General features: G+C 42.5%; 1 protein-coding gene and 2 long non-coding RNA genes across 7 annotated transcripts in view; 1 reads left to right on the top strand and 2 right to left on the bottom strand.

The window, feature by feature from the left end:
- Positions 1-258: 258 nt before the first annotated feature.
- LOC116357723 (uncharacterized) lies at positions 259-6446 on the bottom strand. Its single transcript, XR_004205663.1, has 4 exons — positions 6184-6446; positions 5517-5603; positions 5061-5229; positions 259-2014 (listed from the first exon to the last, which is right to left on the bottom strand). It is a non-coding gene; the product is annotated as an uncharacterized LOC116357723 (long non-coding RNA).
- A 1696-nt stretch (positions 6447-8142) lies between these two features.
- On the bottom strand, positions 8143-16338 carry LOC116357722 (uncharacterized). Of its 4 annotated transcripts, XR_004205662.1 has the most exons (9): positions 16112-16338; positions 15947-16034; positions 15544-15602; positions 15364-15401; positions 15233-15296; positions 13231-13296; positions 12585-12673; positions 9486-9569; positions 8416-8635 (listed from the first exon to the last, which is right to left on the bottom strand). It is a non-coding gene; the product is annotated as an uncharacterized LOC116357722 (long non-coding RNA). The 4 variants fall into 4 exon arrangements; XR_004205661.1 differs by having other exon boundaries at positions 8143-8635; positions 13231-15296; XR_004205660.1 differs by having other exon boundaries at positions 15233-15401.
- dnajc15 (DnaJ (Hsp40) homolog, subfamily C, member 15) overlaps positions 14812-17316 on the top strand; it is a 22858-nt gene continuing 20353 nt past the window's right edge. The window contains exon 1 of one of the 2 annotated variants that reach the window (XM_020469989.2): positions 14812-14913. In XM_020469989.2, coding sequence (XP_020325578.1) covers positions 14872-14913 — 42 coding nt within the window. In that variant the 5' untranslated portion in view covers positions 14812-14871. Of the gene's footprint in view, positions 14914-16935; positions 17185-17316 lie in introns of those variants that run through there. The other variant, XM_020469988.2, reaches the window with a different exon arrangement.

The raw sequence follows: 17316 nt of genomic DNA, 5'->3' as shown, positions 1-17316 counted from the left end.
ACAGTGTCGCACCTCAAATACCTTGTACCACTGCATATTGATGTGGTACTCCCTGTATATAGCATCATTCTTGTGGATTCAGTTTTTAACTCTGCATTGTTGGGAAGGGTTCGTAAGCATTTCACGGTAAAGTCTACACCCGGTGTATTCGGCCCATGTGACAAATAAATGTTGATTTGATTTTAACACCCATTTATTAAACACAGCCCTTGTAATGGTTTTCTTCATCTGAAGGAGAGGCGGACCAAAGCGCAGCGTGGTGGTTATTCATATTCTTTAATTTATAAAGAAACTACACATGAGATAACAAAAACAACAAATGTGAGAAAACCTAAAACAGTCCCATCTGGTGCAAACACAAAGACAGGAACAATCACCCACAAACACACAGTGACACCCAGGCTACCTAAGTATGATTCTCAATCAGAGACAACTAATGACACCTGCCTCTGATTGAGAACCATACTAGGCCGAAACATAGAAAACCCCAAATCATAGAAAATCAAACATAGACTGCCCACCCAACTCACGCCCTGACCATACTAACTAAATACAAAACACAGGAAATAAAGGTCAGAACGTGACAGCCCTGGATAGCTGACCCAAACATTACAATACTGATTCAAACAAGGAAACAGTAAAAACAAGAGATCACACTGATCATAAAGACCTAATACATGATCTAACAGGAGACATTAAAGGAAACAGTAAAAACAAGAGATCACACTGATCATAAAGACCTAATACATGATCTAACAGGAGACATTAAAGGAAACAGTCCATTGATGTCCATTCTTCCAGTCAGGAAGCATTTGTAATGGATAGTCAACATATTATTGGGATTAGTCTTTATACAGACAAACAGAAAACAGCATCTCTTCCTGGACAGATGTTTCCATTACAACACATTGAACTTGTTAAAAGCCAAATGCATATAGAGATGCTGACTCATCCCAGTGACCTACAGTTATTTTGTAAAACGCACATCATCCTAAATCACTGTCAGAGACAATGGAAAATATGAGTCATTGTTGTGCGAAGAAATTATCTAGTATCACAATATTATTATTTCACAATATTATTATTACTAAGATATGACAAAGATAGAGTACTAACAGTTTACACTAATAATGGCTAAAAAGCTGATTTTTCCTTATCACACAAAAGAAAGTGTCGTAAAAAAAATAAGCAGTCAAATTGATTATCTCTGTTATACTTAATGACAGAGTAGGTACCCTTGAAGTTACCCATGTATATGTTGGAAACACTGAATGACAAGGGTTGTCATTAGACTAGCACACATGCCTGTTGATAGTCTCCGTTACACTGAATGATGATGTCCTCCAGAAAAGATCTCTCACAGAACAAGAAGCTATTCTGAAGCTTCAGCACAACCCACTCAAAGTCTGGATCTACAGGACAGTTCAGTTCAGACAGTTCAGTGTTTATAAGACAGTTGTTCATGTAATGACTACTTTTAACAATCATCCATATTTATGATTTTTCCTTTCATATTAGTTAACAAAGAAAGCCTTTGTTGCGGTCTCTTGACAAGCCTGGGAAAGCAAGACAACTCCTCTCGTGGAGTGTTATGCCACACACAGTGTGATCCTTTAGGTCTCTGAACGACGGGGTTTAGGAGACAGACGTACCATACCCTGGCCTATCAAACCCTAAATAAAAGCTGGATATTTATTCTGCATACAGCAGGATCTGCGCAACAGATGGTGTGGAAATTGACTCGACTTTAGAGTCCTTTATGAGTTATGAAACCTTTTGAAAAGTTAGATTTTGGAGTGAATGTTCCTTGTAATGAGAAACGATGACAGACACACAGAGTCCTGCTTTATTTTCTAAACGCCACAGCCTCATCTGATCCCACACAGGCACACACACAGACGAGACATTAGGATGACAGTCTCATCCCAGACCAAGCCCGTTCATCTCAGTCAGACAGGACACTCCAAAGATGCTCTCTGCTGGGTCATGTGGTTCAGCTTGGAAGGACAGATGACTGGAAACGAGAGAAAGAGAGAGGGATGGAGAGAGAGAGAGAATAGAAAACACTGATCATCTTCCACAGTCGTTCTGCCAGCCTGGCTCTCCCAAAGTAACCACACTGCCGGTGCACTCGTAGAAAAAAAGGGTGCTATCTAGAACCTAAAAGGGTTCTTCGGTTGTCCCCATTGGAGATCCCTTTGAAGAACCCTTTTTGGTCAGTAGAATCCTTTTCATTCCTGGAAGAACCCTTTTCACAGAGGGTTCTCCATGGAACCCAAAAGGGTTCTCCTCTGGGGACAGCTGAAGAACCCTTTTGGAACCCTTTTTTCTAAGAGTGTACCTGGTTGGTCACACACACACCTGGGCAGACTGCAGGGTAGTGTAAGGAGCCTGGAGGGAGAGGGCATCATCCAACCAGGAGGATATTGGGACTGTCAGGTTGGTGAAGGACTTACCATCCTCCTAACATCCTAATCACCATGGCCATTTAGCCAACATAAAACTATCCTCCAAATCCAGTTGACAACTGTACTCTGTACATTACACCCTAATAAGGGTGATTGCTGAACATGGCCATTTACAGCTACCGGATGCAAGCAGATGGCTGTATTCAGTAGAAACCCACAACCCTGGCATTGAACCCACAAATCTAGCATTGAACCCACAACCTTAGCATTGCCAGCCCACTCTTCCAAACCCCTGAGCCATTAGAGCCAGTTGACAGTCTGCTGCTGGATGGATGGAGAGGATGCATGTCACTGGTTGGCCAGATATGATGGCTGAGATAGTGTGGCCAGGAAAAGTCAGTTCTGCACCGACAGACAGATAACTATGTGTGACTATGATGGCAGCTGGGTTCAAACCAGACCAAGGTCTCCTGCGTAAGCCCACTGAGCTAAAGCCTAGGCAATACCTTGGGTAACTAACACACGTTTTCAGGGCTGTGGTGTGTGTAGCTGTGAGAGCAAAAGTACTTAGCAGATGGTAATGACAAGCAGCAGTAGGTCCTGAACTGTTCCTAAACTGAACTGTTCCTGAACTGAACAGTGAAATACAACAGAAATACATGACCAAAGGTATGTAGACACATCCCATTCCTAAATCATGGGCATGAATATGGAGTTGGTCCACCCTTTGCTGCTTTAACAGCCTCCACTCTTCTGGGGAGGCTTTCCACTAGATGTTGCAACATTGCTGCAGGGACTTGCTTCTATTCAGCCACAAGAGCATTAGTGAGCTCGGGCACTGATGTTGGACGACTAGGCCTGGCTCACATTCTGCGTTCCAATTCATCCCAAAGGTGTTTGATGGGTTTGAGGTCAGGGCCAGTCAAGTTCTTCCACACCGATCTCAACAAACCATTTCTGTATAGACCTTGCTTTGTGAACAGGGGCATTGTCATGCTGAAACAGGAAAGGGCCTTCCTCAAACTGCCACAAAGTTGGTAGCACAGAATCATCTAGAATGTCATTGTATTCTGTAGCGTTAAGATTTCCTTTCACTGGAACTAAGGGTCCTAGCCCAAACCATGAGAAACAGCCCCTGACCATTATTACTCCTCCACCAAACTTTACAGTTGGCACTATGCATTGGGGCAGGTAGCGCTCTCCTGGCACCTGCCAAACTGAGATTAGTCCGTTGCACTGCCAGATGGTGAAGCGTGATTCATTACTCCAGAGAACGCGTTTCCACTGCTCCAGAGTCCATTGGCGGCGAGCTTTACACCCCTCCAGCCAATGTTTGGCATTGCACATGGTGATCTTAGGCTTGTGTGCAGCTGCCATGGAAACACATTTAATGAAGCTCCCTACGAACAGTTATTGTTCTGATGTTGCTTCCAGAGGCAGTTTGGAACTCAGTAGTGAGTGTTGCAATAGAAGACAGATGATTTTTACGCGCTGTGCGCTTCAGAACTCAGCGGTCCCGTTCTGTGATCTTGTGTGGCCTACCACTTCGCTGCTGAGCCGTTGTTGTCCTAAACATTTCCACTGCACAATAACAGCGCTTACAGTTGACCGGGGCAGCTCTAGCAGGGCAGAAATTTGACAAACTGACTTGTTTGAAAGGTGGCATCCTATGACGGTCACACGTTGAAAGTCACTGAGCTCTTCAGTAAGGCCATTCTACTGCCAATATTTGTCTATGGAGATTGCATGGCTGTGTGCTCGATTTTATACACATGTCTGTAACGGGTGAGGCTAAAATAGCCGACTCCACTAACTTGAAAGGGTGTCCACATACTTTTGCAAATATAGTGTAAGTGTTAGCATCAGCTTCAGCTACAGAAGCCCAGGAACGTGGGAAGTGAATCAAAGTGTACCTTTAATATGAGGTAACTCTAGTCTACAGAACATCTGCTTTTGTCCTGCTATGTGGGCGTTGGCTGCTGTCACAGACGGGTTCATTTAAGGAATTCAGTCTTCTGCGCGCACACACACACGCGCACACACACACACACACACACACACACACACACACACACACACACACACACACACACACACACACACACACACACACACACACACACACACACACACACACACACACACACACACACAAGACATGTCTGATCTAAGGACTGCATGCCTTGGCAAATAGAACAGTAAATAATGCCAACAGACAGCATCTCTAGGCAGTGTTCCAAACCCTGACTACCGGTATTTCTCTAACACATTGTTTCAGAATTTCATTTGGGATTTTATTTTCGTCACACTGTATTTTTTTGTAGATAGGGGGCAGGGGTCAAAATGGTCCACAGTGGTTGAGTTGGGAGCTGTGGGGTGGCATGGGAAACCAAACCCCACAACATCTAGCTTAGTGCTGTGAAATGGCTCGTGCACACACGCAAAGCAGCCAGCTCTCAATCACATAGCATGCCAGCTCATTCACCACTCTCTCTCTCTCTGACAGAATCACACTGACAGCTTGGCTCAGAGACACCAGAATGTCAAACTGAATGGCAAAGAATTTTACTCCCTTACTGGCACATTGTAATTAATGGTACCCAGTGTGCAAGTGTGTGTAAATGTTTGTGTGCGCATGCGTGTGGGTCTTACCGGTCTCCTCTCGCCACTCTGAGGTGTTGTGTGCTGGGTCAGGGAATGTGAAGGTGTCCTCTGGTCTGGAGGTCTGGCTATGGGTCTATCAGACTCTGCTGTCTTCTTCCACGGCCACAAGGGGGAGCTGTACCTCCATCTGCCCCTAAGCAACCCCTGTGCCCCCACCCTGCAGTCGGTCCAATAAGGCTGATATCAACACATAATCAACACAACAACACATAATCACGTGTGTATTATAAAATGTCTGAATGTTTCTTTGGAATGTATTCAGTACGTTTCTATGCTAATGTTTGTAATGCTGCAAGCCACACCTCCTTTACGGGTATCAATAAATAATATCAGAAAACTACAGGCCATCCAGCCAACTGCTGGAGCAAAATATACAAGGGATGTCTAAACAGATAACTCAACAATTAAATGATGTTTTTATCATTATTGCAAATAGGTGCACACCTTCTCAATTCGCTCCTCCTCTCCTCCTGATCTCTCTCTTTCTCTCCCAAGATGTCACTCTGAGGGGAAGAACATGAGAGCGAGAGACTAACACACAGAGAGAGGAAAGGAAGACAGAGAAAAAAATCTGTCAGAAAGACAAGAAAGAGAGAGAGAGAGAGAGAGAGAGAGAGAGAGAGAGAGAGAGAGAGAGAGGGCAAAGAGGACTAAACCTGTCAATCTAAAGGTATCTCATACAGCATCAAAGGCTATTGACATCAAAGGCTGACCTCTAACAATAGTGCTGATAACAATATTTATAATAACAGCAACTGGGGTTAATATTTGACTTAAAGACTTGTATCTCCTAGTATGGCTCTTCATAAAGCCATAATATGAGTACTAGACTGATGCAACAATAATCATAGACTGATAAATGTTGTGGCTGAACTGTTAGTTGATGGACTAGAACTGCTTTGTATACTGGAGTAGTTTGATGCTTTGATTTCTGCTTAGGCTACATTCACAGTTAACATGTTAGCAATGGTTTGTTTCCTGCCTAGTTAACATACAGTGTGTTAACTGCAAGTCATTTTGGGAAAAACCATCTGGCCAATGACCATATCCTTATATCATTGTAAATGTACAATAAATTTGATGAAAAATATATATATATTTGACAAGGTACCTTCATCCTCTGTTCGGCCTTCTCCAGCTGTCTTGCTGTGTTCTCCTCCTCTCTCCTCCCCTCCCTGTACTCCTGGACTCTGGTCAGAAGGAGAGGAACACAAGGAAGAGGGTGGGGTGTTCTGGGGGAGTTGTGGCATGTAGTCTGTGGGACCATGAACCTTTAGCTCCCACTTTCCTATTGTGGGATGGTTATTTGTAATGTCTATCAATGGTATTAAATGACTAGGATTGAAAACAGAAGAAGAAAAAAAGACAAGGAAAGAAAAAGTCAAAAAAAGACAAAAAAAAAAGACGTTTCCAAGCAAAAAAAGATATTTGCAAAGTAAAATAATAATAAATAAATGTTTTGATAACAAAAAAGAGTTAAGTCCCCCAAATGTGGGGGATGGTGGGTTTAAAAAGGCCTCTGCTTTAAACACAGGCAGAGAGAGAGAGAGAGAGAGAGAGAGAGAGAGAGAGAGAGAATGTGAGAGATAGACAGAGATCTACTTCACTTGCTTTGTCAAGTAAACATACGTTTCCCATGCAAATTGAATAGAGAGTGAAAGAGTGAGAGAGAGCGAGGGGGAATCTGAAAGGATGAAGGGATACAGTATGTTGTGTTCTGGAGTCAGGCTCTCTGTCCTCAGACTCCTCTGGGGAGTGCACACACTCCTCACTAAAGGATATAAGAATATTAATCTGCCGTCTCTGATAGAACAACAAATCCCCCAGTAACACTGTAGAGACCACATCAACCACACTCTCTTCCCCCTGCTCTCCCCTTCCTGTTCGGAGTCTTTGATCACTGTGTCTGTGACGTTGGTTTAGCTTGGATGGATCCTGCACTGTAGTCTGGAGCACCTCCAGAGGACTAGTTCAGTGGAGAGTGAAGCAGGAACACACACAGACATCCTGACACACCTTCCCTACACTCTTAGAAAAAAGGGTTCCAAAAGAGTTCTTTGGCTGTCCCCAGAGGAGAACCATTTTTGGTTCTAGGTACCACCCTTTTGGGTTCCATGTAGAGCCCTCTGTGAAAAGGTTTCTACATGGAACAAGAAAGGGTTCTACTTTGAACCAAAAGGGTTCTACCTGGAACCCAAAATAATTATTCAAATGGTTATCCTATGAGGACAGCCAAAGAACCCTTTTAGGTTCCAGATAGCACCTTTTTTCTAAGAGTGTACCATGTTCTCAGAGAAAACCAGTAGAGAATATATTAATAGAATGTAGGATCTCTACTACTACACACATTACTCCGTTTGTCCGTTTGTCCGTCTGTCCGTCCGTCCGTCCGTCCGTCCGTCTGTCTGTCTGTCTGTCTGTCTGTCTCCACAGAGCTGACAAGGGTATTGTAACCTACTGTAGTGATGTTACTGTTATTTTGGGTTCTCCTACACTTCAGTGAGAGGAATCCCCCTTTCTCTTCTGGTAACCCTCTTTCCCTGTCCTCCCTTCCTCCCTCCCTCCCTCCTGGCACTGCTAACTCTCACAATAATGTGAGGAATAATGGAAAAGAGAATAACTTGTCCAACAATGAGAAAAGCCACACAAGAAAACATTTCCTTTGTCTGTCTATCTACCACAGGAGCTGCGTGTGCCATTTCAACAAAGATGTCAGTTGCCACCAGTGGTGGAAAAAGTACCCAATTTTCATACTTGAGTAAAAGTAAAGATACTTTAATAGAAAATGACTCAAGTAACAGTGAAAGTCATCCAGTAAAATACTACTTGAGTAAATGTAAAGATACCTTAATAGAAAATGACTCAAGTAACAGTGAAAGTCATCCAGTAAAATACTACTTGAGTAAATGTAAAGATACCTTAATAGAAAATGACTCAAGTAACAGTGAAAGTCATCCAGTAAAATACTACTTGAGTAAAAGTCTTAAAGTATTTGCTTTTAAATATACGGAAGTATCAAAAGTAAATGTAAAATTGTTTCAAATTCCTTATATTAAGCAAACCAGACGGCAACATTTTAAAATGGTATTTATTTATGGATAGCCAGGGGCACACTCCAACATTCAGACATCATTTACAAATGAAGCATGTGTTTAGTGAGTCCGCCAGATCAGGGGCAGTAGAGATAACCAGGGATGTTCTCTTGATAAGTGTGTGAATTATACCATTTTCCTGTCCTGCTAAGCATTCAAAATGTAACGAGTACTTTTGGTGTCAGGGAAAATGTATGACGTAAAAAGTAGATGATTTTCTTTAGGAATGTAGTGAAGTAAAACTTGTAAAATATATAAATAGTAAAGTAAAGTACAGATACCCCAAAAACCTACTTAAGTAGTACTTTCAAGTATTTTTACTAAAGTACTTTACACCACTGGTTGCCACATAATACGGTTGTCGGTCGGTACAGTATGAAACCCCTCCCTAACAACACATACTCAAACCCTGCCCTGGGGCCCTTCTTTTCGGCTCTCCTCTGTCTGCAGCATCACCACGACACAACACCTCTGAAACCAGAGGAAACATGAACAGTATTATTATTAGCACACTATGTTAATAATAGTATGTTACACACATTGAGCTATGATGCTTGTGGTCTATCTATCCTTCCTCTCCAGGTAGATTGATTGGTTGTTATGGAGGTGGTTGACATAGCAACCTGGATGACCTCTGTGATTGGCAGGTCTTCCTGCATCCTCGTCTCTCATTGGCTGACAGCCTGGCTTCCTTCCAGGTACTTTCACAGGAACTATGCAGGTTATTCCACCCTTGGTCTGTCTGCAGACTCCTGCTCTCTCCTCTCTCTCTCTTTCTGTCTCTATCCATCTCTATGTACTTTCTGTGAACTCTGGGAAGTCCCTTGAACTCTGTGAGCCTCTCAGCCCACTAACTCCCTTCCTCTAACCATCAAATTATGAAAATAGGGGGGTGATAGAGAGAGATGGAGAAACAGCTAGGAGGGGGAGTGTGAGGGTAAAGAAAGAAAGACAGACACAGAGATTAAGGGAGATAGAGACAGAAATTGCAAGGTTTCTAGTGCATATTTATTTATACTTACTCAAATGCAATCATACCCTCTAAAGCCCCTCTGTGTCCTGGCTCTCTCTAAAACACACACACACACACGTGTCCTCTGGCTCTGACCAGTGGATAATAGTAGCGGTCCTCTCCCTGGGTTGGGCTGGACCAACCGTTCTGGGGCTGAGTTTATCACCACTCCACCCCAGTCGATGAGAGCGCTAGAGCATGTTTACTAACGGATCCATTGGTATAAATGATCCCCCAGCCTCACAGCCACAGCTCCGAGACAGGCCTGAACCCAGGGCCCTGTCGAGGACACAAACACAGCAGTCTTACCAAGGGTGATGTGTGTGAGGCACTAGTCGATGCCACTGGAGCTGCGTCTGACCTCTCCACCCTCTGAAGGAGCTGCTCTGTCCTCTTGAAGAACATGCACACACACACACACACACACGTTACAGCTGTGAAATCACTGTGATTTCTGCAGACACTCCTGATTCTCCCCACAGCAGGATGTTGTTTAACGGAGTCGTCCAGTTTGTTTGTCCTGGTCTGACTATTACTGTCCTCTTTTTCCTATCCTCTGTCCCATCTCTAGCCCCATCTCTCTCTGTAGGGTCTGATAGTCTGTTCTCTGTAACCTCCTATCCTCTCTCTACCCCTGAACTCTACCCTGCTCCCACTGTCTGTAGTGTTTCTACATGTTTGTATTGTACAGTTCTCCAAGTGTGTTGTTGTGCCATGATAGTTGTTCTCGGGCTGATGCCAGTGGTGAGACATCAAACAGAACTGTTCCTCCAGAGGGGTTTGAGAGTAGTCAAGGTTCCAAAACAAAACTGCGTGTGGTGCTTTAGGGCTCGTGGTTCATATTAGTATGCTTTTAGAGAAGAGATGCCTGCATATGACTCTCTGTACTTTGAAATAAACATCCATTAAAGTGCAATGTTTCTGCTTTCTACTGATTGTTTTTTCTCCTACGCACCTACAATAATACAGTGGATTCCGAAGTATTCAGACACCTTCCCTTTTTCCACATGGTTACGTTACAGCCTTCTTCTAAAATGATTTTTTAAATCCCTCATCAATAGGCACACAGTACCGCATAACGACAAAGCAAAAACCCTTTTTTTTACTGAAAACATATAAAAAGTTTAACATTTACATAAGTATGAGACTTGAAATTGAGCTCAGGTGCATCCTGTTTCCATTGATCATCCTTGACATGTTTCTACAACTTGATTGGAGTCCACCTGTGGTAAATTCAATTGATTGGACATGATTTGGAAAGGCACACACTTGTCTATATAAGGTCCCACAGTTGACAGTGCATGTTAGAGCAAAAACCAAGACATGAGGTCGAAGGAATTGTTAGTAGAGCTCCGAGACAGGATTGTGTCGAGGCACAGATCTGGGGAAGGGACCAAAACATTTCTGCAGCATTGAAGGTCCCTAAGAACACAGCAGCCTCCATCATTCTTAAATGGAAGAAGTTTGGAACCACCAAGACTCTTCCTAGAACTGCCTGCCTGGCCAAACTGAGCAATAGGGGGAGAAGGGCCTTTGTCAGGGAGATGACCAAGAACAGATGGTCACTCTGACAGAGCTCCAGGGTTCCTCTGTGGAGATGGGAGAACCTTCCAGAAGGACAGCCATCTCTGCAGCACTCCACCAATCAGGCCTTTATGGTAGAGTGGCCAGATGGAAACCACTCCTCAATAAATAGCACACGACAGCCCGTCTTGGAGTTTGCCAAAAGGGACTCTTTGGCCTAAATGCCAAGCATCACGTCTGGCAGAAACCTGGCACCATCCCTATGTTGAAGCATGGTGGTGCCAGCATCATGCTGTGTGATGTTTTTCAGCGGCAGGCACTGGGAGACTAGTCAGGATCGAGCCAAAGATGAATGGAGCAAAGGACATAGAGATCCTTGAAGAAAACCTGCTCCAAAGCACTCAGGATCACAGACTGAGGCGAAGGTTCACCTTCCAACAGAACAACGATCCTAAGCACACAGCCAAGACAATACAGGAGTGGCTTCAGGACAAGTCTCTGAATGGCCTTGAGTGGCCCAGCCAGAGCCCGAACTTGAACCTGATTGAACATCTCTGGAGAGACCTGAAAATAGCTGTGCAGTGGGGACACTCCCCATCCAACCTGTCAGAGCTTGAGAGGATCTGCAGAGAAGAATTGGAGAAACTCCACAAATACAGGTGTACCAAGCTTGTAGCTTCATTCCCAAGAAGACTCGAGGCTGTTATCGCTGCCAAAGGTGCTTCAATACTTATTTTACTAAGCAAGTCAGTTAAGAACAGGGTTAACTGCCTGTTCAGGGGCAGAACGACAGATTTGTACCTTCTCAGCTCAGTGATTTGAACTTGCAACCTTCCGGTTACTAGTCCAACACTCTAACCACTAGTGTTACAGATAAAAGTATCCTGTGTGTATCCTGTGTGTGTTTCTTTTCTCTCCTTCTCCCCTCACAGGTGAAAATCATCACTCCCCAATCAGTCAACAATCAATCATCAATCAGAAGACACCTCCTCCTATTTCCTACCCTATCACAGTTCCTTCCCCATGGTTTAAAAACCCCATCATTTGTTTGCTCTGGAGCTCAATCTCTCTGTAAAATGCCATGTCTGTAGGTATCTGTGTTTCACTCTCGCTTTGTGTCTTAACCTCTCTTTTGTTTGAGCACCTCCATAGCACTTTGTCATCACCTGTGAGTATTGTTTTTGGTTATGGTGTTTGTTTGTTGCTGGTGGGAAAAGGGGGAAACCAAGACAAGTCGCCCATGGGCATACACTACCCGTAGGTGAACTTTGTTAAATACACTAGTTAGAACTGGGCGGGCAACCCACTGTATTTTTGGTTAGTTAGTTAGCTGTTGTTAAAGTAGGCTAGTCTAGCTTAGGGGTGTTTTTGTATATTTGTTTCTTTCCTTGGGTCCAGCTCAGCCCCTTTTCCTGCCCCCCCCCCCCCCCCCCATTACCGTGTGTTTATAAATAAACCCGGAGTTTGACGGTATAATTTCGGTTATCGTGGTTATTTCGTTCACACTTTTACTTTGTCACAATTATAATTTGCATGAGTTATGTTACGGGTCTCATTACCATCCCCCCTAGACTGTCGGGCCAAAAGGGATTCGTAACCACTAGGCTACCCTGCCGCCCCAATGTAAATGTGATATATCCACTTTTTGTTATACATTTGCAAAAAAAAAAAGTTTTTGCTTTGTCATTATTGGTTATTGTGTGTAGATTGATGAGGGATTCAAAAAAAATCTAGTTTAGAATAAGGCTGTAACATAATAAAATGTGGAAAAAGTCAAGCGGTCTGAATAGTTCCTGAATGCACTGTATCATGGTTGAGTGATTCATGTAAAAAACTCTCCTCTGATGTCTGCTACAAGTTCCTTCACAAATTCAAAGTGCTGACCTGGCGTTGTCCTGATGGATTACTTCATCTACACCTCTCCTCCTGTCTCTCAGACTGGAACTCTGAGTCACGACCTAGGACCGGGTTGTCTAGAGAAACATGGTTGACTTTTTAGGTGGCTCCCTTAAAAAGGCTCCGTAACCACATCTCTTGTTTTAATCGCTTTAGTGCAATTTTCACAAGTATGTGGTACATCACAACTCTTAGTACAAAACTAAAAACTGATCATCAAAAAAGCAGTTTCAAAACTCTTAAGCACATTTTCAATTGACTAAGTAAAACACACAATCATACAGTCCCTTTTTTTCACCAAACTTAATCAGTGTTTCATCTAGAAATACATGTTTCCCATTGCAGTACATGTTAATTAATATAAAATGTAAAAAATAATTGCCATGCACAATGCAATGCTCTCATGACTTTTGATGTGATTCTCTTATCTTTTAAAATACATTTTACTGTTACATAAGCCGACGGCTCTGAATTCATAATCACTTAAACGTTTGGTAAACCTATAGATTTGACATGTAAACTGTTTTGTCTTCTACAGATTTTGAGAACTACTTTGATGACTTATGATTTTATTTCACAGTAAAAAAAAATCTTGGATATTTACAAGATCAGAGATGTACAGTATGTTACAAACCAAAGTGTCTTGGTCGGGTACGCAGATGATACAGCAGGTGCAGCAAAATGCTTGTGTTTCTAGCTCCTACAGTGCAGTAATACAATATAACACCAATTATCCAGAAAGTCCTAAACAAGAAAGAAATGCATCCCCTATACAGTAAACATGCACCCAAAATGAAGTTGCTGGGGTATTTTTGATGGTGGTGGGGGTTCACACTGCTTTATTGAAGAGAGGTGTCACTACAGTCCCTGGTTCGATTCCAGGCTGTATCACATACGGCCGTGATTGGTAGTCCCATAGGGTGGTGCACAATTGGCCCAGCGTCGTCCATGTTTGGCCGGGGCAGGCCGTCATTTTAAACAAGAATTTGTTTTTCACTGACTTGCCTAGTTAAATAAAGGTTCAATAAATAAAAATACAATTTGTTATGTGACCCCAGTGGGAATCTAACCCACAATTCTGGGGTTGCCAGTGCCATGCTCTAATGAACTGAGCCACATACATGACCACTACAATAAATATGTACAATACAATTACTATACAGGTGGAAGATCCCCATGAGCGTACCACCCACTTACAGGCATTGGATGAGGCATGCAATGATTTCAATCCAGACCTATGTACGGCTTGGATTCACCATGCCAAAAGATGTTTCCCCTGGTGCATGAAAAATTTGGATATTTACTGCGATTTTGATGAGAACCTATGGCCAAATGCTCAAGACAGGCTTGATGCAAACTAGTGCCTGCTAAACATTTTGCTTCTTTCAAATTAGTTTGCTACTGGATTAACTGGATTATTAAAATAACTAAATTGAGAAGATATCATTATGTTCTGTTTTGGTAATTAAACCAATGTACTCATTATAAACAAATATTTTGGATCAATGGTTGTATCATGAAAGATGTCTATAAACAAAATGAATGCACAATGAAATGTTTGAATGCAAGACTGGCTGGTGTTACCAGTTTGGAGTTTTGTACCGAGATTTGAAAATTCACCAGATATTTATGAAAATGGTAAAATAAACTGTAGGAAAGCTCTGTCAGTATTAACCAGAGAGAGCCAGCCAAATATGTATTTTTTATTTATTTTTTACCCCTTTTTCTCCTTGTCCCATTGCTGCAACTCTCCTACGGACTCAAGAGAGGCAAAGGTCAAGAGCCATGACACGACCCTCCAAAACACGACCCTGCCAAGCCGCACTGCTTCCTGACACTCTTAGCCTGGAAGCCAGCCGCACCAATGTGTCAGAGGAAACACCGTCCAGCTGCCAACCAGGGTCAGCTTGCAGGAGCCCAAGGAGTCGCTGGAGCGCAATGGACAAGGAAATCCTGGCTGGCCAGCCCCTCCCATAACCTGTACAACACTGGGACAATTGCTCGCAGCCTCACGTGTCTGCCAGTCATGGCCAGCTGTGACACAGCCTGGGATCGAACCCGGGTCTATAGTGACTGCGATGCAGTGCCTTAGACCACTGCGCCACTCAGGAGGCCATGTCAAACAGTTCTCTCTACTGTAACATGTCATTCCTGGAAACTCTCCTATGGGTGTGGATATCCTTTTCTCCGTCTCTCTATTTCTCTCTCATTCAATCACTATATCTAGGATTGTTTCAGTGTGCCAGCTGTCTGCAGTGAGCTCTATTGGCTTGAAATGGTATTACAGAGAAAATACCTAAAGAACAATACAGTGGCAGTAAGTAAGGGATTTATTTGTACATTGCTAACACTCTCTGACGTTCTCCTGCTGTTTAGCCTTCATCCTCTCATACTCCTTTTCCTCTGCCTGTCTCCGTTGCCGGTCCATCTCCTCTTTTCTCAGCTTAACACACAACCCAAGTAGACAATTTACTCATTCTGTCTGTTAAAGGCTATTTAGAAGGCATCATTAATAGATGAGTAGAATGTGAGTGTTTTACATTCCATGCCCATTGCACAAGTGGGATGGTATATACAATTTCTCTGGACATAATCTAATAATTAAGTCTTTACTTTAAAATGTGATGATGGAATACCTGTTTCTGCAGTTTAGCTTGGCTTAACTCCACCAGGTGCCTCTCCCTGGCCTCACAGAACCACCTTATACAGATACATGTTTTAGAAGATGATATTATTAATGTGTGTGCGCGTGCATACGTGTGTGTACCTAGCTTCTCTGTATGTCCTCCTCTTCTTTCTGAACCACTGCAGGTTTAGACAGGATGGTGAGTACATTACAATATTGTATTACTACTACTATTACCGGTAATAGAGGTATACTGTAGATGGAGGTGTGGAGGAAGGGATAGATGGGGAGATATCCTAACAATGCTATGATGAGACTTACTCATGTGTAGTTTACTCCGTCGCGATTCAATGGGTGATATCATGGTGAACCCATCTGAACTGGGTGAGAGGGAGGAGAGAGAGGGTAATGTCAATTCCTCCCCCTACTTAGACATTTAATAAGCCTCATAATCTTAAATGCCAAGGGGGTTTACCAGCCCAGAGGTGTGGTACTGAAACTCATTAACGCATGCACACACTATTCTTGTACACCCAAAAATAACAAAAACGTTTGTCCATGTGCGCATACATACATCTATCCCTTCCCCATCACCGGAACCAGAAATACTGGAATATTATGACGGGAAAGGAGCATAAAACGAAACTGTATGCGGAATGTAATGTTGTATACTTATTTAATATAATAATTTATATTCCATAATTTTTACGTAAGAATACCTCACCTGATACATTTTTCGCCCTTTTTTTGATACTGCAGTTGAAGAAGATGATATTATATCCGTAATATCCCGAATGACTATTGGATGTCCCCTTGAAACATTTGAAAACATAGCTGTTACGGAATAAGTCAATAATGAAGATAGATATATTGTGGCTAGCCTACTCACTGTCGAGGCTGAGTTTGATCCTGCTGTGTTTGCGTTGTCAGGTGGGTTAGCGTTGGCATCACCGGGTCCGTGCCATTAATTATTTTCCAACTGTCTACTGTTCTCTGATTAGCTCCTGAATTTGTATAATTGATTATATTATTCATCTAATACCCCTGGTAGTCCATTACAGCCTCTATCCTACCGACTTGCCTTATCAGTAAAACACCGGTGTAGTTATTGGACGTCCCCTGTGGCAAACACTTGTATTGAATTATTTTTTTTTTATACAAGAAAATACTAACAAATAATTACAAAAAATGAAGACAAAAATAAAATAACAACAAGTGTATTGGGAACTTCTCTATCCAAAAACGAGCATCACCCGTAGATGTTTTTTTTATTTTTTTTATTGAACCTTTATTTAACTAGGCAAGTCAGTTAAGAACAAATTCGAATTTTAAAAAGACGGTCTTCCCCTGCCAAACCCTCCCCTAACCGGGACGTCACTGGGCCAATTGTGCGCCCCCCTATGGAACAGCCCAACGCGCTATGAAAGTTTATCATAATCTTTTTATTTTTTATTTTAACGGAAGCATACGGAAGCGGAAGCGTACGGAAGCGTAATATATCAATTTGAATTAGGCTACAGTAATATATATATATTATATAACAGTAATAGCCTAATTAAAACTTTTTCAAAATCAATGTTAGGTAAGAATACAATTCCCTTGGAGCAAATAGAAAATGTATTAGGCTACTGCCATCTATGCGAATTATCCCACTATGTAGCCTATATATGTTATAACATTTAATTAGTTTGTTTTTATGTGGTTCGTTGATTTATTTACATTTTCCAGATTTCCACAATATTGTGCAAGGTGGATCACCCGTTCGTTCTGTATTACGAAATGTTTTTTCAATTGACACTGGTGGTTGTCCGCTCAGACGCTCCATAGTTGTGTCCTTCAAGTGACAGCGGCATCATGGCAAATGCTGGTAGCAGGGTATCTATTGAAGGAGAAACTATGCGATATGCTGAATACAATTCTCAATCTAAAATCAGGAGTGAAACAGAAATCGACAAAAGACTTGTAAGTATATTTTGTTGTTTGAATTCTTGGTGGATAACAAGCGCTGGTTATTTCACAGGCCTGCAGCTAAGATAGCTAGCTAGCTAATGCCAGAACCTTCTATTTACTAGCAATTAGCTGGTGGATAGTTAC

This window comes from Oncorhynchus kisutch, linkage group LG26 (genome assembly GCF_002021735.2).
Source record: "Oncorhynchus kisutch isolate 150728-3 linkage group LG26, Okis_V2, whole genome shotgun sequence".
Classification (NCBI taxonomy): Eukaryota; Metazoa; Chordata; class Actinopteri; order Salmoniformes; family Salmonidae; genus Oncorhynchus; species Oncorhynchus kisutch.
Note: the sequence above shows the minus strand (reverse complement) of the source record. Positions and strands in the feature narration are given on the sequence as shown.